Source organism: Polypterus senegalus, chromosome 7 (genome assembly GCF_016835505.1).
Source record: "Polypterus senegalus isolate Bchr_013 chromosome 7, ASM1683550v1, whole genome shotgun sequence".
NCBI classification, from domain to species: Eukaryota; Metazoa; Chordata; class Cladistia; order Polypteriformes; family Polypteridae; genus Polypterus; species Polypterus senegalus.
The window spans coordinates 169,374,494-169,400,994 of record NC_053160.1 but is presented as its reverse complement, the minus strand read 5'-3'; the positions used below and the strand labels follow the sequence as shown (position 1 = coordinate 169,400,994).

Here is a 26,501-nt window from a genome sequence, read left to right as displayed (position 1 = left end):
ACCCTTAAATCAGTTGCCATTTGCTTTTCTACAAGCCCTCCTGATCATCCTAATTTCTTCTTGTTTCTATACCTCCCCCTTATAAAGGCATTATTTCTTCAGTTTACTCACGCTTAATAAAATCCTCTATTAAGCTCATCTTATTTCTTAGATAAGGGATCTTCATTTGTTTCATACAAAAAAACACATTCCAAATATCCCACTGATCAGATTACCCAACCGCAAATAATCAACTACCTTTACTTTACCCCTAGAAAACATTTTAGTTTGGGCCTAGCACCGAGTTTAAATGTCCATTTTGTGACTGGGATATTACAGGCATGTTCATACATACTGTATGTCTTGACACTGTCCTTAAGTTTCCAAACAATGATTCAACACCAGATGCTCTCTTTCTTGTCTTGTCTTATTGTCTTATTCCTGTATTTTCAAACCTCAGCTTCTCCTCCTTTGAGATAAGTCTTAGCTATCCATATCTCTCATTAAAACTCCTATTTGCCTCAGGATGGAATCTCCAAACTTCCAAAGCACATATCTCTGAGCACAGGCGCTCGTCCTTATTAAATCTGACCTTGTTGACGCCTCTGCAGCAAGAGTTAACAACTGAAGTACCTTAACCGTAAATTCATGGAAAAAGATATCCATAGTCATCAAAAAATAAATGAAACCCTGTTTCTTGATATTCTCAGAATTATACATCATTAGATTGGGTAGAGTAATTTGAGGTTTTTCTCTTAGAGTGTTACTCTTACTGTAAAATATATCTCCATATTAAATTACTTGGCAATAAAAAATTATCACAAAAACAAAAATAACAACTTAGAAACTCCTGAAGAGGTTCTAAAAGTTTAATTGTGAAATCAGCTTAATGAAGTAGAGTTCTCACTTGCATTAAAAGCTCAATCCAATCAACTATTTGGAATGCCACCGTTAATCAAGTTACTTCACCAACAGTAAATTTAGAAAATGTGCTGGGCATAGAGGCCTCAACAGCATACTCAGTTAATGTTTCAAAGACAACTAGAAATTCTGAGTGCATATGGGGGCCAACTCCACCGTTAGTTAGACGCAACAAATCCAGTGGTCACTGGATGTATTATTCAGTTGTTGTTATATTAAAAAAATAAAATAATATATACCATCCAAGGATCCTTTCTCTTCCAGGGGTGCTTTTGCTAAAATGGGAATGAAAATACTTCACTAACATATTGAAAATTTCTCTTGCTAAATTAGCGAAGCCTACCAACCAATTTTGCCTTCTGTAATTCAAATCAACTTCTTTCTAAAAAAATACTATTAAAATGAATGAATCTACCTGTCTGTTGTGGAAATCCATGAGGTCCAACTTGCCCTGGAGATGGTGGAAATCCAGAATTGGGTAAACCTGGGTCTGGAAACCTTGGCTGGAGACCCACAGTCGGAGTGGATGGTAAGCCACCCATGCCTGAGCCAATTGGTGGAGAAGAAAGGTTCATTTGGGGGCTCTGAGGTATAGGTGGCATAGATGGACCTCTGATTTGTTGTGCAGATGTGGGAGGTAAAGCTGATTGTCCAACAACTTTTGGAGGTAGGTGCGAGTTCTGAAATGCACCTGGACCTGAAAATGGATTATGAAACTTGTATTTAGATTAGATAGATAGATAGATAGATAGATAGATAGATAGATAGATAGATAGATAGATAGATAGATAGATAGATAGATAGATAGATAGATAGATAGATAGATAGATAGATAGATAGATAGATAGATAGATAGATAGATAGATACTTTATTAATCCCAAGGGGAAATTCACATAATCCAGCAGCAGTATACTGATACAAAATAAAAACATTATTAAATTAAAGAATAATAAAAATGTATGTAAAAGCAGACAATAACTTTGAGTAATGTTAGCGTTTACTCCCCCGGGTGGAATTGAAGAGTCGCATAGTGTGGGGGAGGAACGATCTCCTCAGTCTGTCAGTGGAGCAGGACAGTGACAAAAGTCTGTCACTAAAGCTACTCCTCTGCCTGGAGATGATCCTGTTCAGTGGATGCAGTGGATTCTTCATGATTCACAGGAGTTTGCTTAGTGCCCGTGGCTCTGCCACAGATGTTAAACTGTCTAACTTTACTCCTACAATACAGCCTGCCTTCTTAACAAGTTTGTCCAGGCGTGAGACGTTCTTCATCTTGATGCTGCCTCCCCAGCACACAACTGCGTAGAAGAGGGCACTCGCCACAACTGTCTGATAGAACATCTGCAGCATCTTATTGCAGATGTTGAAGGACGCCAACCTTCTAAGGAAGTATAGTCGGCTCTGACCTTTCTTACACAGAGCATCAGTATTGTCAGTCCAGTCCAATTTATCATCCAGCTACACTCTCAGGTATTTATAGGTCTGTACCCTCTGCACACAGTCCTCTGATGATCATGGGGTCCATGAGGAGCCTGGACCGCCTAAAATCCACCACCAGTTCCTTGGTCTTGCTGGTGTTCAGGTGTAAGTGGTTTGAGTCGCACCATTTAACAAAGTCTTTGATTAACTTCCTGTACTCCTCCTCCTGCCCACTCCTGATGCAGCCCACAATAGCAGTGTCATCAGCAAACTTTTGCACGTGGCAGGAATCCAAGTCATATTGGAAGTCTGATGTATATAGGCTGAACAGGACCGGAAGAAAGTACAGTCCCCTGTGGCGCTCCTGTGTTGCTGACCACAATGTCAGACCTGCAGTTCCCAAGACGTGCGTATTGAGGTCTGTTTGTAAGATAGTCCACGATCCATGCCACCAGGTGTGAGTCTACTCCCATCTCAGTCAGCTTGTCCCTAAGGAGCAGAGGTTGGATGGTGTTGAAGGCGCTAGAGAAGTCCAAAAACATAATTCTTACAGCACCACTGCCTCTGTCCAAGTGGGAGAGGGATCGGTGTAGCATATAGATGATGGCATCCTCCGCTCCCACCTTCTTCTGGTATGTGAACTGCAGAGGGTCAAGGGCGTGGCGGACCTGTGGCCTCAGGTGGTGAAGCAGCAGCCGCTCCATGGTCTTCATCACATTTGACGTCAAAGCAACAGGCCAAAAGTCATTCAGCTCACTAGGACGTGATACCTTTGAAACTGGGGTTATACAAGATGTTTTCCAAAGCCTGGGGACTCTCCCCTGTTCCAGGCTCAGGTTGAAGATGCGCTGTAGAGGACTCCCCAGCTCCAACGCACAGGCCTTCAGTAGTCATGGCGATACTCCATCTGGACCCACTGCTTTGCTGGCACGAAGTGTCCTCAGCTCTCTGCTCACCTGTGCTGCTGTAATTGTGGGTGGGGATGTCTCTCCTATGATGGTATCAGCAGAAGGATGGTTGGAGGATGCAGTACTCCGAGGTGAGAGTGGGTTAGGGTGGTCAAACCTATTAAAAAAGTTGTTCATTTGGTTTGCTCTCTTCATGTTTAAGTTAATAATTGTTCCAAATGTAGGTTAATGGGGTGGGATATACCCAACAGCAACCTTAAACTTCTGAATTGAAAAAAAAAAACCTTCAGAAACCTTCCTATAGTCAGCACCTGAGAAGTTCCTACTGTTTTTTTAATCATTATTTTTGGTTACTGTATTTTCTACTTTTTATTTTGTTTTTTTCTTGATATTTTTAGTACCACACATCAACAATGTAATTAGCTGGCTCAATGGATATATGTAACCATAAATATGGTTACTCATGACAATACATGTGCATGGAAACATCATTGAGTTTACTAATCTGATGTTAAAGCACAGTGTGGCTGCCAATGTTTTACTGACAAAAAAAGTAGGCACTTGAATCCTGTTTTGAGAAGGGTTTCCACCTAAGAAGCTGAAAGTGGCTTTCTGAATTAATTTTAACGGTTTAACATCAATGCAGCTGTGCTCGCCAACTTGTTTAGCAGTAGATGTCTTGTTCTTGTGCACTGCTCTTCCTCCTTTGGCAGCAGCTGTAGTCTACTTTCCATTTTGTTTCTTGATGTAAAGTATGTTATGAATATGGGCCTATCCAATTCCTAGTGACCCGACATTTGCACGATAGACATATGAACGGCGACAAAATAGCGCCGATTAAAACGCAGCGTCAAAATCGCGCCGACAAAATCGCGAAAGTTTCATTAAATATGAATTACTAGTTTAAAGCATATATAATAATGTTTATTTTAGAAGTCAATATTATGAGACACGGCACACAGATAGTCCTTAAGATCACGCCCTGCATATGTAGTCCCACTCTCTTGGCCTCTCTCGCGATTTTGTCGGCACGCATTTGTCGAAAACCAGTTAGCAAGTTTGTCATCGCGGTTTTGTCGGTGCTCATATGTCAATCGTGCCTTTGTTGGTGAACCCCAATCCCTATGGTAAATCAGTTTTGTTTACATGGCAGGTGCCCAGTTCCTTCCGATTGTACAGCAGCTTTCTAGTGGCACTTTCAATTTTGTCTGGTCACACAATTAGCAAGACTAAATCAATTTGGCACTTTTGTTTTTTTATGAGCCTGCTCACTGTCTACTTTAGCAAAACACTCCTTTGTGCCTCATCTTGTCGGGTCTATGTAGCTCATCAGTCTACGTCCCTGGAAGATGTAGTCTTTGTTCCTATCTTATTTCTACTACTGTAACATCGTGCATTTACGGCAGGCCAACCGACAACTAACTGCTGTCTGCCTCTCGTTGACAGTGATATCACTTTTGGTTTACATGGCATGCTGATTCAGTCTCCTAGTAGTCTTCTCTTTTGTTATATTTTTCTGATTGTGACCAATGGCATCTTCCTTGTCTAGGATTCCATTTTTCTTCCCTGTTTAAGGCTCCTTCTATATTATTACATTTCTAGTTTAGAACCCTTACTTGCACATGAAACAAAATTTGTTATTTTGTAAAAGATTTTTCAACTTTGATTTCTGATAACTATTTGGTCTAGCTTCTCTATATTTAACCTCTGCCACCAAAGCATAACAACTACAATCAAGTACTGCTTTTCTTCTTTTTTGATTACCATTTTGACAATAATTTTAATAAAAAGACAAAGGTATCATTAGCTAAAAGTCACAACTAATTTCATTCTGCTTTGACTGAATTGTTGATGAATAGTTATTATCTTCATTTTATTAAATAAGTCCCGCTAAGTAGCTGAATATGAAAACAAGCTGCAAAGAATATCACCAGTAGTTTTTCACATTTGACAGAATTATTTATTAGGACATCATAAGGTGTTGCATTGATAGAACAAACCTCATTATTAAGGTAGGGCTTTTGCCCAAAGATAAAATCAGTACTTTTACCAAAATGCATGGCACCCATCTGGTTAGTCAGCTGCTGTGTTGCTGTGGCAGTCGCCGAATTCTGATAGGAGGGCTGAGGAGGATGCAAATAGGATGTACTGCTTGTTGCTGTATATGAGGGCCTAGAATGAAAATAATACAGAAATAAAAGTTAGATTAAAATACATTCCAAAGCCTTAATTAGCTTCATATCAGGAAATAGAAATGGATGTGTTTGAAAATAATGGATGTTTTAGTAAAGAATATAATGAAAACAATCTTCGGTGGAGTCAAGCGATTTGCCCATTGTCGCTTGTAGATTTTCTTTATCATTCTAAGATATGATCGAGTAATAACCTCTGGACTCTACAATTTTCCCATTAGCTTAACACAGGCTACAAGGTTGTATAAGATAAATAAAATTTAATATGAAGTGATTACATGAGGTGCTTTACATGAAGCTAGATAAAATAATTAATGTATGCAGAATTCTGAATTGTGTAAAAGATACAGTACACCATCCTAACTGATGCCATAGTTAAAACAGCAGCTGAATGCCCTCAATATTAACACTAGTATTACTTCAGACAAACTCAATATTTGTTAAGCACAAAGAACAAACTCTGTGAAAACAATACAATTACCTGGGTTGGTGAACTGGAGGTGAACTGGACCCATTTGGAAGACTACTTGCATCAAATTGATTTTGGGTGGAAACTGGAAGACCATGAGGCGCTGGAGGCCACACAGGTGCTATTTGCTTGTGCGTTCCTGAGTTAAATACAAAAATTAAAATACAGAAAACTTATGAATATATTGCAAAAAAACTGAGAAATTGAGAAATCAAAAAACAACTGCCATTGCATAAACTATAAGTTTTCAATTTCATTATTAAAGTTCCTTGGAATACATACATGTTGAAATATGAACCTAACAAACAAGAAAATTAGACAAAATACTATTTAAGCCTAGTAAAAATAATCAGGAATGTGAAGAACAAAATGCTTGAAAGTAATTACATTGTGTTTTAAAACACTGCTTGGGGAAAAAAGTTTCTACCAAATTAAAATCTGAGCTAAAATATTTTCCAAAATGGTTGTCATTGTGCATATATAAACAAGAGAATGCTGTATTTATAGTAAATTCAGATATTAAAATAAACATGAAAACATATAATGAGTGATATAAAAATAATGTATTCCTTCAGAATGTAATTGGGACCTTTTGTACCAATAATTAACACAAAAAATCTAATAATTTTTAACATAAGATAAAAGGAAACTTTAGAAAATTTCAGCCGAATTAATGACAGATAAAAATAAGAAAACAATCCCGAATACTAATTTGACCATTTTTTAGGATATGTCTAATCTACAGTGGAGTCATATTGCTTTAGTAATTAAATGCTTAGTTGAATTTATCCCACCAGTGTGTAGAATTCTGGTTCCAGTCTCAGGTTAGTGCAGCAGATTAGTGCAACATGAAGACACATGAACTTTAGCGGCAAAAACAATAGAAGTTTACTAAAATTCACCAATCAGGAGAGGTGTATAGGAAAAATTGAAAAATCACAGAAATTTTAATAATGTACCATATAAAGAGCGTAATAAAAGAAATAGACACTAAAGGTAACCAGTTTAGAAAAGGATAGTGGGACAAAAAGATACTAATCAGGAACATCATCAGGAGGCCTAGAAAATTCTAAAAAGAATTATAGTCAACTGTGGCTAAACCAGAAGAAAGTAGGCAGTAACCAACTGCTTCAAGAGACAGTATGAAAAGTAAATCCATTGTGGGAAAAATTATCAAATCAAACAGTCCTGAAGAAAGCATATGGAAGACTCTGAGACAACTTAGTTCATGATAACGATCTGCTGATAAGACCAAATTTTACCTTCTTTAAATTAGAGCTTCACTCAAAGCTTGATGTGACTCCTAGTAATTTATGCACATGACCATGAAAATACCATTTTTACAACAAAGAGAGGTTGTGGTAGAACAGAGAGACATATCCAAGCTCAGAAATCTTTAAAACTAAAAATCTATGCAGCCAAATAAAACCAAAACCAAGGAAAAACTCTTCTACACTTTGCAAAAAAAAACAACGGGGCTCAGGACACACGCAATTAGTTATATCTCTCTATTATAAAAGGAAATCCTGGGACGAGACTTTTTCAAAGTCCTGCACTCCTCTCAACCATATTCAATCACGCACACAGTCCAACCACCTCTCATTCGTGTGAATGCTTTTGTCAGACACAATTTCTGCACTCTCACCTCTTATAAATTTTTACGTTTTCCTTATTTTAAGTCGTTTATGAAAAGTCATCCATTTCATCCTTTAAAGAAGCTTTTCTGGGCAGTATTGTTATACATACAATCTACTGTATTTGTTTCATTCGTAATAGTCCATTTCTGTACAATAATTCTATACATTCTAGATGACACATTAACGACTATGCAAAAAAGAAAAGGCAGCGCATCAAAAAGAGGCCTAAAAAAGTTGGAGAGAAAAGAATTCAAAAAAGAACAATAATAATCTAAGTGTACATTTGGAAAATAAGGAAAGTAATAATCAGCCCAGACCAAGTGGAATTGAAAACCAAGCAGCTCCAAGTGGGGTCGGAAATAAAAGGCAAAGAGTAGAAGACAAAGTACAACTTCGTAAAGAGGTTCAAAAATGTTGTGGTGATACACATGCAGAGCAGGTTAAAGATTATGAAAGTACTAAAATTTGAAAGGCACGAAAAACTGATAGTAACGATCGCATTAGCGCTAACAAACAAAAATTGTTACTCGAAAAAACGGAACAGCGTGAAAAGATTGAATATATGGACATAGGTGATATGACCGAAGTATGTAGATATTGTTCAGCTTTAAAGTTTAAATCGGAAACTTGTAGATTGTCTAATTCATGTTGCCATCAGGTAAAAGTAGTGTTTCTTCCCAATGAAGAGGCGTATCTGAAAGAATTAAAAGATTTGTTGTTTGCCGTATATTTTTACTGAAGTATTACAGTAAAAGTGTAAGTTTAAAAAGTATTTGCACGTTAATTTCAAAGCCAAACAGAACGAAGACGTATAACTCAATGAATACCTCTAACGCAACATGAAACATAATTTTCTTTCAATTTATTACATTTTACTATTTTTTACTATGGTTAATTACTCTCTGTAATGTAAGAAGTCGGTTTATTTATTAGAGAGAAAGAAATGATACTCACTCACGGGCAGTTATACATTGCGTTGTCACAATGTAAGTCCAAACACAGAATCAAAATTCAATGCGATATTTACGAAAAGTTAATTCCAAATATTGTTTTTACTGAAGTGTTACAGTAAAAGTGTACATTTAAAAAGTATTTGCATGTTAATTTCAAAGCCAAACAGAACGAAAACATTTAACTCAAAGAATACCTCTAACACAACATGAAACATGAATTTCTTTCAATTTATTACGTTTTACTATTTTTAACTATGGATAATTACTCACTGTAATGTAAAACAGTTAGTTCTATTATGCATATGTAAGTTCCCATGAAAATAACAATTGCTTTAAATTGTACATCCGGTTAACCATAACCGGGGGTTGGCAAGCAAAGTGAGCAGGGGGCAGAGCCCCCAGTTCCATTACAATGATTAGAAGCTGCCATGGTTCCATCCCTGGTTTTAAGTTTGCTTATTGTTGTTTTACTTTTATAAATGGTTTTTCTTGCTTGTGTTAATGTGTTTCATTATCCTTTTGTTAATAATGTACTGATTTTTTTTGTGTTTTCATTGTTCGCTTTTAACTTACATGCTACTCTTGCCTCTTTATTTTGGGTTCTAATTATACAGGTGTGTGAGTAACTGTGCTGCCCCCTGAGCTCCCCTTTAAGGATTATTCAGCATTGGCTGGGACAAAGAGTTTGTAGTTTTTGTTGCTGGCTTACTATTTTACTTCTCTACAGTAGATCTTGCATTTGTAATACTTAAGGTTAGTTTGGTATCCTTTGATCTTGAATCTTATCTTGGCCTTTTGTCTTATTACACCGCATGACTATTTTTGATCTCTTGGAGTATTTTTTGTATACAGCCCTTTTTGTTTACCTTATTTGTTGCATTACTTTAATCTTGGTCTTTTGTAGTGCATGGACTGATTTTGCTTAAATTTGTATTGCAAGTAATTATTTTGTTTCACTTTGTTTTTTCTGGTTAACAAATCAATTTAAGCAAAATTGAGTTTTTTGACGAGGTCTTCCTCCTTAGTTAAAATCATAACAAACATCACACCAGAAACAATTAACCCCAAATGTCCATATTCTGGGCTGAGTCAAATTCAAATCCAAACTATAACATGTACCAGGAGATAAAAAGTATTGTTTATTGACTAACTAATTTCTACCATAGGGACCCTGAGCAAAGACCTAACACACAAGGATAAAGACGAAGAAAGCAATTGACACTGATCTGTAAACGTAGGGTTGAAATTACTATCTAAAATGGTATCCACCTAGTATTGAGTCAAATGAGTAGACTACACATGCTATTAGTTTTTGTTTTTTTATTTACAAATATTTCAGAAGAATTTGTATATTTTTGCATTTTTTATGCTAATCAAACCTGGGAAATCCCAGTTAAATACATAAATAGTCCAACATGATAAAATATAAAGGAACTCCATGAGTACTTATGAAATCTCTTCATGAAACGCACATACCAATAAATTAATATAATTAATACATGTGTGAGTAGAATGTCATAGTCATGAATGTACTAATCATGAACAGTGTTTAGCAGGCATGTGAAGTTAAGGCATTGTCTTTCCTGGGATCAGGAGACTAGAATTATATTGGGTATGATTCGTTTGGCTCAGCTGTTTTAGAGATTAAAATACTGTATCTTTATTTTTACTTATACTAGACAAAAATGTTGTGAAAAATATTTAAAGAATGAAATGAAATAAACAAGGATAAAACAACCTCTAATATGACAAGGCTAAGTATACATGTGGACATCACACACACTTTTTAAAAACTGCTACATAGAAAGACATATTTTATTTCAGTTGTTGACCTGAAACTGTTCTTTCTTACAAAACCTGACTACCTTGAGGGGGTGAGGAGAAGGCTGGTGACGTCTCTCCATAGTGTCCATAAAGCGGATGAGAAGGTGCTGGTCCAAAACCTGAGTGATATCCTCCAATTCCAGGCTGAGACTGGGAGAAGGGTGGTGTTGCGACATAGCCCTGTTGGCTCATCCTATTTCGTTATTCTTCACACAGCAGCACTGCAAAATTCATACATTTACAAATTACATTACATAATACTACATAACTTACTATGATAAATAGAACTACAGTTTAAAAAGTTAATGAACTCCTTTTTTGTACTACAGGGTTAAAAATATTTCCTTAAGGTGTTAGCTGACACATTGTAAACAGTGGATTTTAACATATACTGTAAATAGGGGATTTTCTGAAAGATACAACATGGGGAATAAAGGGAAAAAAATCTTTTCAACGGTATGATTTGAACTTTAGGTTCAAGTGACCACCTTAACAACTTAAGCCTTTGACCACATTGAGTAATGACACTCAGTCATGTGTAATGTCACATTAATCAAATCAATCAATGTAAATTAACTTCAAGAGAAGAAGCAATCATCTATGGCTAGCATCGCCTCCTTAGACTTACTTAAGGAATCCTAAAGATCTACTCAACATGTAAGTTTTACAACGTGATGGAAAGTGTTAAACACAACCTTATCACCTGTTCAGGTCTTCACCTCACATTAGCCGGGACAATTAACGTTATTAAAATGAATATTTTTCCCAAATGTTTACATCTTTTTTGAATGCATTCCAATATACAGTACATTAACAAATACTTACTTTAAGAAAAAAACTGAATGTAATTGCAAAGTTTGTTTTACTGGGAATGCAAGCAGTGCACAGACAAACAAACAAACAAATAAATAAATAAAATAATAAAATGTTCAGAGATGTACAGCAGATTGGACTGGCCATTGCCTAACTTTCAATTCTATCACTGGTTCACCAATATGTGTATCATAAAAGTATGCCACAAATCAGATAAAAATTAAACTGTACCTAGATGGTTAGTCATAGAGAAGAAGTGTGTACCATCCTCTGCCACCTGTGTCCTAGTCACCAACCAACAAAGTAAAAATACTGCGGCTGTAAACCCACTTAAAATATGTACCAGCACAGGAAATTCTGTACTGTACTGTTTGAGATGGAGAGCAAAGGCAACTTTACAAGACAATAATACTGCACGTCTCCAGCATCCCTGAAATACCATCCATCCATCCATTTTCTAACCCGCTGAATCCGAACACAGGGTCACGGGGGTCTGCTGGAGCCAATCCCAGCCAACACAGGGCGCAAGGCAGGAACCAATCCTGGGCAGGGTGCCAACCCACCGCAGGACACACACAAACACACCAGGGCCAATTTAGAATCGGCAATCCCTGAAATACACCATATTTAATAAATTTAACTTTACCCTTGGTATATTTGCATATTAACAATATTTTAACCTTTAAAAAAACTGTGCCAAAAATATAAATTTTCATCAAAACATTTCTTATAGAACCTGCAAGTTAGAAGCTTCATTATAAGATATTTGGCCAACTTTACAAATTTTACCTACCTTTTTAAAGTAGAAGTAATACTTCTTACTTGCAGTAGAGATTCAGATAGTATTTACACATTTTTTAAAAAAAGAACCATTATATAATCTGGGACAGCACTGGGACCAGTTGATTAGATTTTTAGTTAATAAATGCAGGCTAACCCCAGATAAAACACACTATTACTAAATATACAAAAAACTCAACTCAAAGTTCTACTTCCAAGTCCCAACACCATTCCCTCAAAACAGGATATATGATGGTTTCCAGGCTAAGATCATGCGCCTGTTTCTTGAGTTACATGTTTTGAGAGTGTCCCTCTTTTAGGCAGTACAGGACTAGCATTTGTATTTATTACACAGTTTTGGGATCACAATAATTGCTAATCCTTTGTTTAGAATAACAATCAATGTACCTTAAATGAAAAATGTATTGTTGTAATTTACAGTTCACAATATACTGTATGTACTGATGCTGTTACTATTCAAGTAATTTTTGTTTTGTTTTAGAAACATGGATGCTAAGTGTTAAGTTAAGTTAAGTTTCATATCAAATTTGGGTTTTTCAAGACAATTACTAAGAAACTTCTAAAATTTAAAATGAGCTAAAACAGGAAAAATATCACATCCATTGTGGTTCGAGGTTTGATCTCACTTGGCTAGAGAACTACAAACCTTGGCTCTAGCTGATTAATACCACAAAATAAAGTTCTCCTTACTGTCTGAAAGCTTTACAGATATTTTATGAATAATGTAGGAATGACATATCTTTGACAGAATAAGGCTACTTTTCTGGAGAAAGTTAGTTCTCCATGCTATTTATTAAATCGTTCTAGTTAACTAAGTTAACTTGACAATTACCTTAATGCCAATAAACTTAAACTATTTTTAAGGACGTTCTAATTAATATAAAAACCTACCTCCAAATGGCACTAAAACCGATCCTTACACTGGGTTACATTGTGAACCCCAAAGAAAAGACAAATTAGACAGACATGTGCAATTACTCTCCTCAAATATTCCGCTTTACTTGAATGTTGTAAGTATGTCAGAGCAGTTGTTTTCATCTCCAGTCCTAGGTGACCAGCATGGCTGACCATTTTTATTCTAACCAATTTCACAATCAATGTGTCACTCTTACTTTTATTTGACCTCATTGTTTAGTTATCTGGCCTACAAAATGTTTCTAAGAAATAAATATTTGTTTTCTTTGCCATTGCTTTAATGACATCCATTTCTAATGCAGTTTTCTTTTTAATTTACCCAGTTCTACATAGTTTACCCTCTTAATTATATCCAAATACTGCTGATAAGCAATGAACAGTTCATACATGGGGGCAAACAGCATTGAATGCTGAAGAGAAGTGATAACTTCACTGCACTTTTCATTTGCCTGTTCATTCAGAAACGCTTCTTACAAATGAGCGACAAGTGAATGTGGCACTGAACTGATTTCTTATCTTTAGCATAATGCATTGTCAGTATTTGGATGCAATTGAGGGAGCAAACACAATGGAAAAGGGCCAGTTAAAAAGAAAATAGCAAAGGAAATTTAAACATCTCAAGTTAATATTTCATAATTTCTTAGAAAAATGTTTTCAAATGTGTGGGCTGTGTCAACCCGTAGTGGGCTGCACTAAATAAACGGAGTGGGACCCCCCCAGTGGGTCACAACCACATTAGCATATGGTTAGGTCAGGAAACACTGTTGTAAAATCTTCTTATATAATACTCTACCGCGGCTGTCCATTTGTCTGTCCAGGATTTTAAATCACCTGTAGCTCGCAAACCATTTGACCGATTGACCTGAAATTTGGTACACATATACTATGTGATTCCTCCCACAATCCAAAGACATGCAGGTTAGGTGGATTGGCGATTCTAAATTGGCCCTAGTGTGTGCTTGGTGTGTGGGTGTGTTTGTGTGTGTCCTGCAGTGGGTTGGCACCCTGCCCAGGATTGGTTCCTGCCTTGTGCCCTGTGTTGGCTGGGATTGGCTCCAGCAGACCCCCGTGACCCTGTGTTCGGATTCAGCGGGTTAGAAAATGGATGGATGGATGGATGGATATACTATGTGATGTCTACTGTCCGCTTTCGGGGTGATGATTGACCTCCAAGGTTATTCCTCTTTTTATTTTATTTTATTGTTGAATCAACTCTCGGCAGCACGCAGCACGGGCGCCGTTCTCATCCCCACCACCTTCGCCGTCACTTCCCCTACCTCTCCATATCTTAAATCATTCTTGAGGCAGATTGAAGATTTAAGTGTCAGCTTAAGTGAAAAATTAAAGAAAACGTACTAAGTAATTGCAACACAAGCACTTATTCAATCAGTTTTAACACTAAAAGATGCCGACGGAAGAAGAGAAGAAGCGGGCCATTAGGGTGGAGAAACGAGCTGCTCAGGAAGCAGCAAGCGCATCAGCCTCTGAGCAAATGAATGCTAAACGTACGGAGAAGGAGGATGAAAACCAGGAATGCTCAAGTCAAGTGTATTCACATTAATTTATTTAGCAGACTTTTGTGCAAAGTAAGTTATAAATTACTAGTGTATTAATTAATAAACACATACGGTATGCCAGAACCACTAGAAACCTGCTAACCAAGATACAGCAAAAATCATACCTTATGTGCACTGTGTGTACTGATAGCGCTGTGTGATACATGAACGTGTAGTAAGAAGCTTATCAGGACACACTGCTTCATTACTTCTGTATGCAATTTGTGAATCCCAAAACACTGAATCAAACTTCATTCTGCTTTCTTAAGGAATTGGCAGATACAGTATTTGTATTTTACTCACAGAGACAGAAACGTTTTCTTGCAATTACTTATTATGCTTTTTGGAATTTCTTTCAAATGGCCATTATTAAAAGCGTCCTTTTTTATTAGGAGCAAAGAATGAAGAGGGAGTGGAACATAATAAACAGCTTTGTTTTTGAATGCATCATCATCTGCACTAGCATCTGCTGTTTAATGTCATTACAAAACTATACTCTAACTTCAAGGTTTATTTGCCACATGGAGCCATCAGGCAGAACACAACAAAGATGTTAAAATAAAATAAAATTAGAGAAACAATAAAGAATAGCAGTGATTAAGCGATGGTAGAAGGAAAAGAAATGCAAAAGTCCTATGCATCTGTATATATCACAAAAATTATCTAACCCATCCATTTTTGTACCTGCCTATAACAGTTAAAGCAGAGGGTTCTAGTGATCAGTAAAAAACATTTTATGAAGAATAAACAAACATCCAGTCATCTCTCCAATTTCTAATTCAGCACAATCTACAATTTCTATCTCTACATCTTGACACTAGAAATGTGGCTTTGAGTTTAATGAAGAAATAAATGAAAGACAGCACCACGATGGCACAAAGAGATGAAAAGTGGCCTCAAAGTGCTCGAACTCCCTGTTAATTTCCACTTTGCCCTTTGTATAAAGTTTACAAGTTCTTCTCATATTAGTATACTTTTCCTCCTGGAAGTGAATTTGCAATGAGGGAATGAGTGATCTGTTTGTCCTTGGACAGATACATGGGTTGCTGCTAGTCCTGTGCTAGAAAAATGATCTGAATTTGAAAATATGAAAAATGATCCGAGGCCGTCCACTATGAAGGATGTTATTTAATACATAACTGAGCTAAACACAAAACACAGGATCTGAAAATGGCTGGATGAATTAAAGACAATTAATAAGCCTCTATATAAGAAATCGGTTCTACATGGTGGTGATAAAGTGAAGACTAGATCCTGGGGCAAAATGTGTAAGTACTGTATGGAGACCCGTCTATGTTCCCCATCTTTACATATGTCCATACATAAACAATATGATCAGAGGTACAACCAGATAGTAGGACTACCCGCAACACCCCCAAATGCACAGCATACACCCTATGAGGCACTGAGAAGCTACAAAAACTGGGAAGTCCTCACAACAGCTGCTGCTCCAGATTGAGTTCAGCTAGTTGAAGTGTTTACGACATTTTCTAATGACTCAAATCACTTTCCATCGACAGTCAGGAACCACTTCAGCTACCACCAATATGCAGCATTCACCTGGATGATGTCACGGCAGCAACATTTTTGCACCAGTAGGCTCACCTAACTTTAGCTATTAGGTGGTGAAAGGGTGAGAGACACAGTCAGCCAGTAAGGGACCGGGATGGACAAGGTCGTGATGGGCAGTTTAGCCAGGACACTGGGGGACACCTTACTTTTGTTTGAAACATGCCCAGGGATCTTCTATGACCACAGATGGTCAGGACTTCGGTGTCATGTCTTATCTGAAGGAGAGCACCATTTCTTCAGCACAGTGTCCCCGTCACTGCAGTGGGGCATTTTGTTTCATACACAGACTGTAGGGTCAGCACCCCCTGATGACCTCACCAATACCTCTTCTAGAAGAAACCAATTTTTCCTGGTATGTCTCGCAGGTGGACTACTTTTTATGAAGTGAAGGTGGTAAGATACTTTCCATAGACAGTGTGCCAGGAGGAGCCCACTAGGATGAAAATAAGTTATTTCTCTCTCTTAGCCGAATTAAGAGATCTTGAGAGTTACCCAGGATGTGCCAGCTGTTCTTGCTGGGAAAAATAATGTGTAGTCTCTCCTTTTCATTTCAGAATAACCACAGTGTTTTAGTATAACCTCACTGTCTTCACATCTTGTAATACCCCCTATATTAGAAAATGTTTGAAATGCATAAACTGGGGGTTTTGCCTGGATGAGCAGCATAAAAATGCTCTTTTAGATCATTTGGTTTACAAAAAAATGATATACTTGACAGCAAACTGCAGATGTATCCCAAGTCTATTTTTATTTATTTTTGTTAAATTCTGTAGTCTGAGTTAGATTACCTTCTACACATATACCATAACACAACAGCAGTATCCAAAGTAAACCATGACTTCATATACAAAACATACCACTCACGAATAAGAAAAGTCACCATTATACAAAGGCGTTTTATATGCGGCAACACGGCTAACGGGGGCAAACAAGCTGTTCTTTAGTAACACTTGTGAATTAAGGGCACGTCATCCATACCGCTGGCACTCTGCATTACTGTAGCGAAGGTACTTTTGTCATATTAGGGTTGAACCACAAAGAGCAGCACCAGCGCTAGATATACAAAAGAGGCCTGGTTACACGCAATTGTTAACTTACAGTAGAAGCAGATGTTCAGTCAACATTGGCATTTACAGTAGACGTGCCTACTGGGCAGCTGAAACGTTGTCTAGCAAAGGCCAAAGTCTGCTTCGATTTCTGTACCTGCGACGCGGCAGTCGCGATTAGCGGACAGCTAAAGTTGCCACGTCGAGCTGTCAACATCAATAGCGACGGCAACAGCGTCCGATTACAAGTGGCCACACTCTCAAATGTCACGCCAATACAAAGACGACTTTGTCATGGTTAACAAATAAAACATTATTACTGATAGTTTTGTTCTTCATTATAACACTTCGAAGTAACTGAAGTAGAAATGACAGGCAAACTTTCACAAGACAGCTGCCAAAAACTAATCTGCCAACTGCGTTTTAAACAGAAGACGGACAACCAGAGAAGCGACGGTAATGATGTGTCAATAGTAAGATACACAAATAAAAGTTGAAGAATCTAATTAAGACGTCTCTCACTTTACCTGCAAGCCTGCGGTGATGCGCTACCTGCTTCTATGTGCGCCGCTGCCTCTCAGCACACCCGCCTGCGCTTGCCTGTATTCTGAGTGCCACGTCAAATAGTGCGGGTACGCGCTCGGCAAGCCGGCGCTGTCTGCGCGCGCGCACGCACGGTATCTGCTGTAGGGCATCTTTTTACAGTCGACGCGGCGACTCGCTAAGCTTTAAGAAAAGTGTGAGAGAGAGAGAGAGAGAGGGAAAAAACGCCACGTCATATCAGAAGGGAACCCCCCACTAGATCAACAGTTTGGAAGTATTTTACAATATATTTTTGCAGCTCATTTTGAGTTTTACTGTATTTTATACCTCAGGAAGTTACAGTAGAAATGATTAATTCTCCTGTTATAGACAAGAAACTTAAAGATGTGTTGCAGGAATTGTATAACTGATCGATAAACATTTAAATATTGATGAGGGCACTGACATTACCCACATCAACGCCTTACTTTTACTTATACCATTCCCACAATATTACTAATCCACTAAGCCAGAACACAGCTGGGCACCAGCCAGGACAAGGTATGAAACAGTTCTTAATTGGGCAACAGTCCTTGACAGGCAGCACACATTTACATCCCGAAGCAATTTAGAGTCACCCATCAACCTGATTTGACTTATTTTTATGATGCGGGAAGAAGCCCGAGTATCATCTATACCACAAGAATGAGTAGACTTCACACAGACATGAATAGGCCAGGCTCAGAATGCAGGTGAAGAGGAATTGCTAGCTGACACACATCTGCAGTCAGTGATGGGGTTAAAGGAAAGAAGGCGCACTAAACGGTACAGGGCTTGTTACCTTCCAGCACTGAAAGAAGTGAAATACTGTATTTATTAAAAAAAAAATGTGTATGCAATGTATACATTTCAAAATTAAACCAAAACTTTAACTTGAAAAACGTAATAAGTTACTTGTAGATCTGTGTATTGGTTCTTATGCTATTGGGTAAGGTAGCCATGTCTTACTTCTATTGACTATACACTTTCTGTGTTATCTTAGAATTAATTTCCACGTTGTGTTGAATACCAATATCAAAAATATTGTAAATCAGCTTCAATGACCCCATAAATTCCAAAGCATTTGGAGAACTTTTAACTTTAACTTTCTTCACAACTGTACAAAGGTTCCTTAAACAAAATACTGTATTATTCTTTATGCAAATGGTGGACAGTCATGTACATTAAACCTGTATATTTTTACCATTAAATTGACTTAAATTAGATACAGTGGTGTGAAAAACTATTTGCCCCCTTCCTGATTTCTTATTCTTTTGCATGTTTGTCACACAAAATGTTTCTGATCATCAAACACATTTAACCATTAGTGAAATATAACACAAGTAAACACAAAATACAGTTTTTAAATGATGGTTTTTATTATTTAGGGAGAAAAAAAATCCAAACCAACATGGCCCTGTGTGAAAAACTAATTGCCCCCTTGTTAAAAACTAACCTAACTGTGGTGTATCACACCTGAGTTCAATTTCCTGATTACTGCCACACCTGTTTCAATCAAGAAATCACTTAAATAGGAGCTGCCTGACACAGAGAAGTAGACCAAAAGCACCTCAAAAGCTAGACATCATGCCAAGATCCAAAGAAATTCAGGAACAAATGAGAAGAGAAGTAATTGAGATCTATCAGTCTGGTAAAGGTTATAAAGCCATTTCTAAAGCTTTGGGACTCCAGCGAACCACAGTGAGAGCCATTATCCACAAATGGCAAAAACATGGAACAGTGGTGAACCTTCCCAGGAGTGGCCGGCCGACCAAAATCACCCCAAGAGCACAGAGACAACTCATCCGAGAGGTCACAAAAGACCCCAGGACAACGTCTAAAGAACTGCAGGCCTCACTTGCCTCAATTAAGGTCAGTGTTCACGACTCCACCATAAGAGACTGGGCAAAAATGGCCTGCATGGCAGATTTCCAAGACGCAAACCACTGTTAAGCAAAAGAACATTAGGGCTCGTCTCAATTTTGCTAAGAAACATCTCAATGATTGCCAAGACTTTTGGGAAAATACCTTGTGGACTGATGAGACAAAAGTTGAACTTTTGGAAGGCAAATGTCCCGTTACATCTGGCGTAAAAGGAACACAGCATTTCAGAAAAAGAACATCATACCAACAGTAAAATATGGTGGTGGTAGTGTGATGTTCTGGGGTTGTTTTGCTGCTTCAGGACCTGGAAGGCTTGCTGTGATAGATGGAACCATGAATTCTACTGTCTACCAAAAAATCCTGAAGGAGAATGTCCGGCCATCTGTTCGTCAACTCAAGCTGAAGCGATCTTGGGTGCTGCAACAGGACAATGACCCAAAACACACCAGCAAATCCACCTCTGAATGGCTGAAGAAAAACAAAATGAAGACTTTGGAGTGGCCTAGTCAAAGTCCTGACCTGAATTCAATTGAGATGCTATGGCATGACCTTAAAAAGGCGGTTCATGCTAGAAAACCCTCAAATAAAGCTGAATTACAACAACTCTGCAAAGATGAGTGGGCCAAAATTTCTCCAGAGCGCTGTAAAAGACTCATTGCAAGTTATCGCAAACGCTTGATTGCAGTTATTGCTGCTAAGGGTGGCCCAACCAGTTATTAGGTTCAGGGGGCAATTACTTTTTCACACAGGGCCATGTAGGTTTAGATTTTTTTCTCCCTAAATAATAAAACCATCATTTAAAAACTGCATTTTGTGTTTACTTGAGTTATATTTGACTAATGGTTAAATGTGTTTGATGATCAGAAACATTTTGTGTGACAAACATGCAAAAGAATAAGAAATCAGGAAGGGGGCAAATAGTTTTTCACACCACTGTATATAAAACAAACATCCTCAAGAGTTCATTTTCTCAGTGATTGCGGCAACGAGACTCATTATCACATTAAATAATATAACATTTTCATATTTTCATGTCTAAAATGACAGTGATTTCTTTGTTGCAGTGCCAAGACATTTTTTGAAGACACATCTGGAGCCTTTGTATTTAGCTAAAATCTGAAGACCGTGCAAAAAGTGCTGTTCCTTTATACATGCACAGGTACAGACGCCTCTGCAAAAGATGTGTGCTCGCTGACGTAGTGAAAAGGCTTTGACACGAGGGTGTGGGGAAATCCTGTTACCTGAATTCCCATAAATCACAACTTCAGAAATGATGTTGGGCTAACTGAGCATTGACATTCTGCAAAAAACTTTATGTATTCCTCTGAGTTCAGTGATTAGTCCATATTGTGTGTCCAACATACTGCATCTTAAGTAAATCAGAAAGCTTATTTTATTGAGTAGAAGATATTGATTCTCATAAATAACAGATAAATAAACAGATATTTTTTTAGTGAATCCTGGACACAAATTAGTACCCTTCTTTATTTCAGAGGACATTTTGGTGTAACTAATGGATATTTGACATAAAAATGTTAATTATGTTAGACTAATCAAGGTACTTGACATTGCCAAGGTATAAAAATGAGAAAAGCTGTCTTTTGGAAATTCAGCTTGGTTAAACACAACCCATTGTGTGACAATAAGACAAACACTTAGACAAAAGCTGGAATCCAGCAGGACAAAGAAATTGTTATCCACATTAGGCGAGAAGAAAAGGCTGTACCTGTGGTCTTAGATGAGATCACACTTCTGCATGCTGTTTTTGAGTAAGTGAGTGAGTGAGTGAGTCAGTAGATAGATAGATAGATAGATAGATAGATAGATAGATAGATAGATAGATAGATAGATAGATATGAAAGGCACTATATAATCAATAGATAGATAGATAGATAGATAGATAGATAGATAGATAGATAGATAGATAGATAGATAGATGGTATGTTTGCTGTTTTTCAGTTTATGTATTATATTTACATTGCAATTTATTTTTACCAACTATATTTGGATTTTATTTTGTATAGAGTGATGGCCTCATAACTGAAAGTACACAAAAACAAATGACATTGAATATTCTGGATCAATTGTCTCTATTACAGGGCCATACGGAGCGGAAGTCTACTCAAACAAGCCAAACATGGATAGAAGCTCAGCCCATGGTAGGTTACATTAACTCTCACTTATACATTCGTCTTTCAGATGTGTGAGACACACAAGCACTGGGAGTCAACCCACACAAGGACACAGTCGCAGACAGTGGCCGGCTGGAGAGCTGAAGCAGCAGGACGAACCCTTGTGCCACCATGCCTCATATACAAGAATTCATATTTCACATTTTCCAAATAACTCTGTGGTAATGCTGCCCAAAGTTATTTTTCACTGATAATGAGAACAGGGAAATTAATCATAGAATAGCAATGACCATGTATTTCTAGTACATCAGTAATGAATAATAAAGCATAACACTTAATAATAATAGTTTCACCCTCTATATGTGTTCATCCTAAACAAACACAACAATGAGTCTTTCACAACAAAACACATTTTCAGCTTTAAAACTTTGTGTGGGGAGTCAGCAATCCATCCATCCTTTTTGGAACCCACCTGCTCGAGGACTGCAAGGAATAGATTTGTCCAAACAATAGTAAAAATAGTCGTTCACTTCCTAAGAAAAATGCTTTTAGATTGCAAGGATTAACTATTTTTCATCAAAAGAATAATGTATTTGTCAGATATAGTATTTAATTTTTAGATCTTTGCCTGTCATGCTCATGCTTTTTAATTGTTCTCACAGCATGTTAATGGCTAAGCAGAGGTGACACAACACAAATCTAAAGGACACTGTTTTTCCCACAGTCTATTCTTTTTATTTATTTTTCTCCAGTGTATTTTACAACTGCTTAAAAGTACATAGAAAATAATAAATCATTTAACAATTAACAGAGTATTTAGATATTAAATTTACATGTAATGGAATCAACCTCTTTATAATTAAAATATTGAGTGCAAACATTTTTTTAATTTGTTTTGAAACAGTTTGGATTTCTGCAGTACATCAGAATCACGTTTCAGTTAAAGCGTTTCCAGAATCTGCACCTTGACGTTGGTGGTGAGTCAGTCTTGTCAAATCAGCGAGGTCCACTGGAAAGGGGTCTTTTGAGAGATGCTGAGAGCATCAACAGTGCTTACTCCCCAGGTCTTCCCATATATAAATCTATGGCCTGCCATTAAAACACAAGCACAATTAGTTAATTGAAATTAAAATTTGTATACAGTCTTGAAGAAACAATGATTTGCCTTCATCTCAGAATGAATACCTGCAGTATTGTATCTTTACTTTAGATTAGGAGCAGTTGGTCTATTTGGCACACCATATTGATGGCACTTGTTTATTTCTTGTTTAATAAAAGTTTCTTCAGGCTTTCCTATCATCTGCATGTTAGTTGCTTGTTCTACTAATTCCCAGTGAAATACACAGCTAAAGACACAACAACTTTTTTTTTTGAAGAATTGGAAAAAAATTAAATTGAAAATATTAAGATTTCATTTTCTTTTTTTTTTTTTTTTTATTTATTTATTTATTTATTAATTTTATTACAATCAATACATAGCAATCAAGTTTTTACAAAAAAAAAGAATTATGCTAAGAACAGATCGATCCCCACCCTTGAGAGAGAGAGCAAGCCAAACGGTGTAAAATTTAAGGCTTTTAAAAATACCTAAATCAACAAATTATCTGTGCTTTATAAACTCATTTCAAAATATTACTGATTAGATCCTGCCATGTTTTGAAAAAAGTCTGCACAGATCCTCTAACTGAGTATTTGATTTTTTCCAATTTCAAATAGTATAACACATCAGTTTCCCACTGACTTAAAAGAGGAGAGTTTGGGTTCTTCCAGTTTATCAGAATAAGTCTGCGTGCCAACAGTGTAGTGAATGCAATCACAGTTTGTTTGTCTTTCTCCACTTTAAGACCCTCTGGAAGAACCCCAAACACAGCTGTTAATGGGTTAGGAGGGATTGTGAGTCCAAAACTGTCTGAAAGGTAATTAAAAATGTTCTTCCAGAATGATGTTAATTTGGTGCAGGCCCAGAACATGTGACCCAGTGAGGCTGGAGCTAGTTTGCAGCGTTCACAGGTTGGATCATGCCCTGGAAACATTTTGGAGAGTTTTAGTCGAGACAGATGTGCTCGATATATAATTTTGAGTTGTATAATTGTATGCTTTGCGCATATGGAGCTCGAGTGAATTCTCTGCATTGCTACTTTCCACTCCTTTTCTGATATATTAATTGAGAGGTCATTTTCCCAGTGTCCTCTTGGATCTTTGAAAGGAAGGGATTGTAAAAGGATTTCAAATAATAACATGATGAATTATGTTATTTATTATTGTACATAGGATTCAATATGGAAAAAACAGGAAATTAAGCCTCCAAAAGACCACAAAGCGTGCCAAAGAGGTTCACCCCAAAATCAGCCAGTCCCCAACTCATACCTGCTGTCTTCGGTCTGCACAGGCCCATATAAAGAGGAGCTGGCTTTAAAAGTCAGAACTAAACAGAGCATCAAAATATAACTCAAGAATGCCTCACAAGGGATAGAAATCATCAGTCTCTAGCTAGCAGAGACAAGCCCCACAAAGAATCTGTGTGAACTGAAAATGTATTTAACACAATAGAAAAACATGCTAGAAAGAGTAAAAAAGGATTTGCCTTAAAGGCAATCCAACGTGAATAAGTCCCAACACACTTAACCAAGGGCAAAATCCAGGAATCAAAGCAAGAGAGTTCAAGCCATTTTTAATGATCTTACATTTGTTTTGGAATTTTTTGAAGTTGTAAATTTAATTTTTTCATTTCAGAATTTTCTCATTGTATCGTTTTCATTATTAGTTGCTTAATTGTTTAGTGTGTTTTGGCTGCTGTCTCGCACTTTAATGATTGTGAATATTTTGGACACCCGTTAACAGGACATTGCCGCACATTTCCAGGGGCGTGTTCTCAGAGGTCACGACCTGCAGGTAAGCGATGTGATGAGTTAAAAGGCTGGCTGAATTTCACTTCCTTATCCGTATTGTGGATTCAAAACCCTTTTATACCTCATTTGTTAAAAACTTTCTGACCCTTTTGATAAAATGTTTCTGACTATGATGATTTTGTCTTTTGATCTCCCATTTTTGACCTTTTTCCATCCCACATCTATCATCTGGTGCTCAGAAAAATTACTTGTCAACTTGCTGATGTAACAGTTAAAGAAAGATGAGTACAGAATGTTGAGTACGTTAAAGAGCCACCCATGTAGTAGTCAAGGGCTTCCTCACCTTGTGTTATCCTATTTGTGTTTAATACTTTTTTATGTTTATACTTTTGGCTTTCTTGAGTCTTCTTTGAATTTAGGAAAAAAAACTGGAGATTCCCACAAAGCAGTTACCTGAATTTTGTAATTATTTTGCATTTTATTTTATGTTTGCTCTAGATTAGTGAACATTGTTGTGTCTGATTTTTATGCCTTGTTCTAAGAAAGGCAGATTGAGAAAAGGGGATGACCAGGAGAGGAAATATAAAACAGAAGCCAAAGTCAAACCCAGAGATCTTTCCTATGGTTTGCTTTTACCAATAAATGAATCAAAGAATTGTTGTCATGAGACAAAGCCAAGAATCAGAAACCAACCAAGGAATCTAAAGCACAAGAACTAAACACACACACATGTGGTGGACAGCTGGCACCCTTACTCAGCTAAGATGCCTTTGTAATGGAAGGACTGGGGGAGAGAGTGTGCACAGGGCACTGTCTCACCATGGTCCGATGGGGGAGATGGCAGCCTCCAGTGTTGCAACGGTGCCTCTGATTCCCACAGTGCACCATGAGATATGGAGTTCTGCAACTCAACACTGTTGGGCTCCATGGGTTCCACCAGGGAGTGCTAAGGGATTTATGGAGCCCTACATTGCTGGTATACCACCTCACCCAGACCGTGTTAACAGGCCACCAGAAGTATGGCATAAAAGAAGCACTTTACTTTCATTCCAAGAGCCAGAGTCAGGAGATGGAGGAAAACTCTCAAGGAGGAAGAGTGAAGCAGGAGAGAAATAGAGAGACAGAGGGGGGGACAACTACAGAAAGAGAAAGAAGACAAAGCGCTGTGGGCTTTGTTGTTGTGCTTATTTGAACTCTGCTTCTGCGGTGGGCTGGTCCCCTGCCCGGAGTTTGTTTCCTGCCTTGCGCCCTGTGTTGGCTGGGATTGGCTCCAGCAGACCCTCATGACCCTATATTTCGGATATAGCGGGTTGGATAATGGATAGATGAATGCACTTTGCTTTGGTGGTGGGAAACAAAAAGGAAGCATTTCCCACAACAGAATGGCACCTGTGTGTGGTGCTACACTTGTGTCTGTGTATGTCTGTGTCAGGTTTTGGGAGCAAGATCGTTCCCTGCAGGCCACACTCCAAACTTAGGTAATGATGTGTCTGATGAGCTGCTTTTTATATCCATGCATTGATTACATTATTTACTGTATTTCCAGAGATGCACTCTATAGTAACCAACACTGTGTCGTAATGATAAAAACAATAATAATAGACAATGAAATAGGAGCTCTGGGCATATTAAAATATGCAGAATCATAACGGTGATAGACTTAGACACCATTACATGAACATAGAAAAAATGTTGTGCCCTTTGAGCAATAGACACAATACATCCATAACACATAAGCTGCCACAGGCCAGAATATAACTATAAGCTCTGACCAGGAGACCTTGAAAGGCTTTTAAATAATTAAACAAAATGTAAGGGATGAAATGAGAGAAAGCAGAAAAATAAAAGAATTTCAGCATCTGCAGTTCATGGCCCCTAAAATACCAATGAAAGGCTTCGACCACTAAGTGAAGTAATGAACGCTCACTTTACAGGATGGTTAGTAATACACCCCAATTAGCCAAGGAGGATAAACCCAGTTGCCCAGCAAAGTGACGGCCAACTTAAGCAGAACTGCTCTGCACATCACAAGGCCATAGTCTTTAAACGCAAACTGTAAAGCATGTCAG

At 37.6% G+C, this 26,501-nt stretch overlaps 1 protein-coding gene across 1 annotated transcript in view; it reads right to left on the bottom strand.

The window, feature by feature from the left end:
• The window catches only part of sec24d (SEC24 homolog D, COPII coat complex component), an 83,511-nt gene extending 65,875 nt beyond the window's left edge, over positions 1-17,636 (bottom strand). Inside the window, exons 1-5 of the mRNA XM_039759606.1 lie at positions 17,534-17,636; positions 10,345-10,524; positions 5,902-6,028; positions 5,279-5,400; positions 1,316-1,597 (exon numbers count right to left, since the gene is read on the bottom strand). Of these exons, the coding sequence (XP_039615540.1) occupies positions 1,316-1,597; positions 5,279-5,400; positions 5,902-6,028; positions 10,345-10,495 (682 nt within the window). The 5' untranslated portion in view covers positions 10,496-10,524; positions 17,534-17,636. The remainder of the gene's footprint in view (positions 1-1,315; positions 1,598-5,278; positions 5,401-5,901; positions 6,029-10,344; positions 10,525-17,533) is intronic.
• Between the last annotated feature and the right edge of the window lie 8,865 nt (positions 17,637-26,501).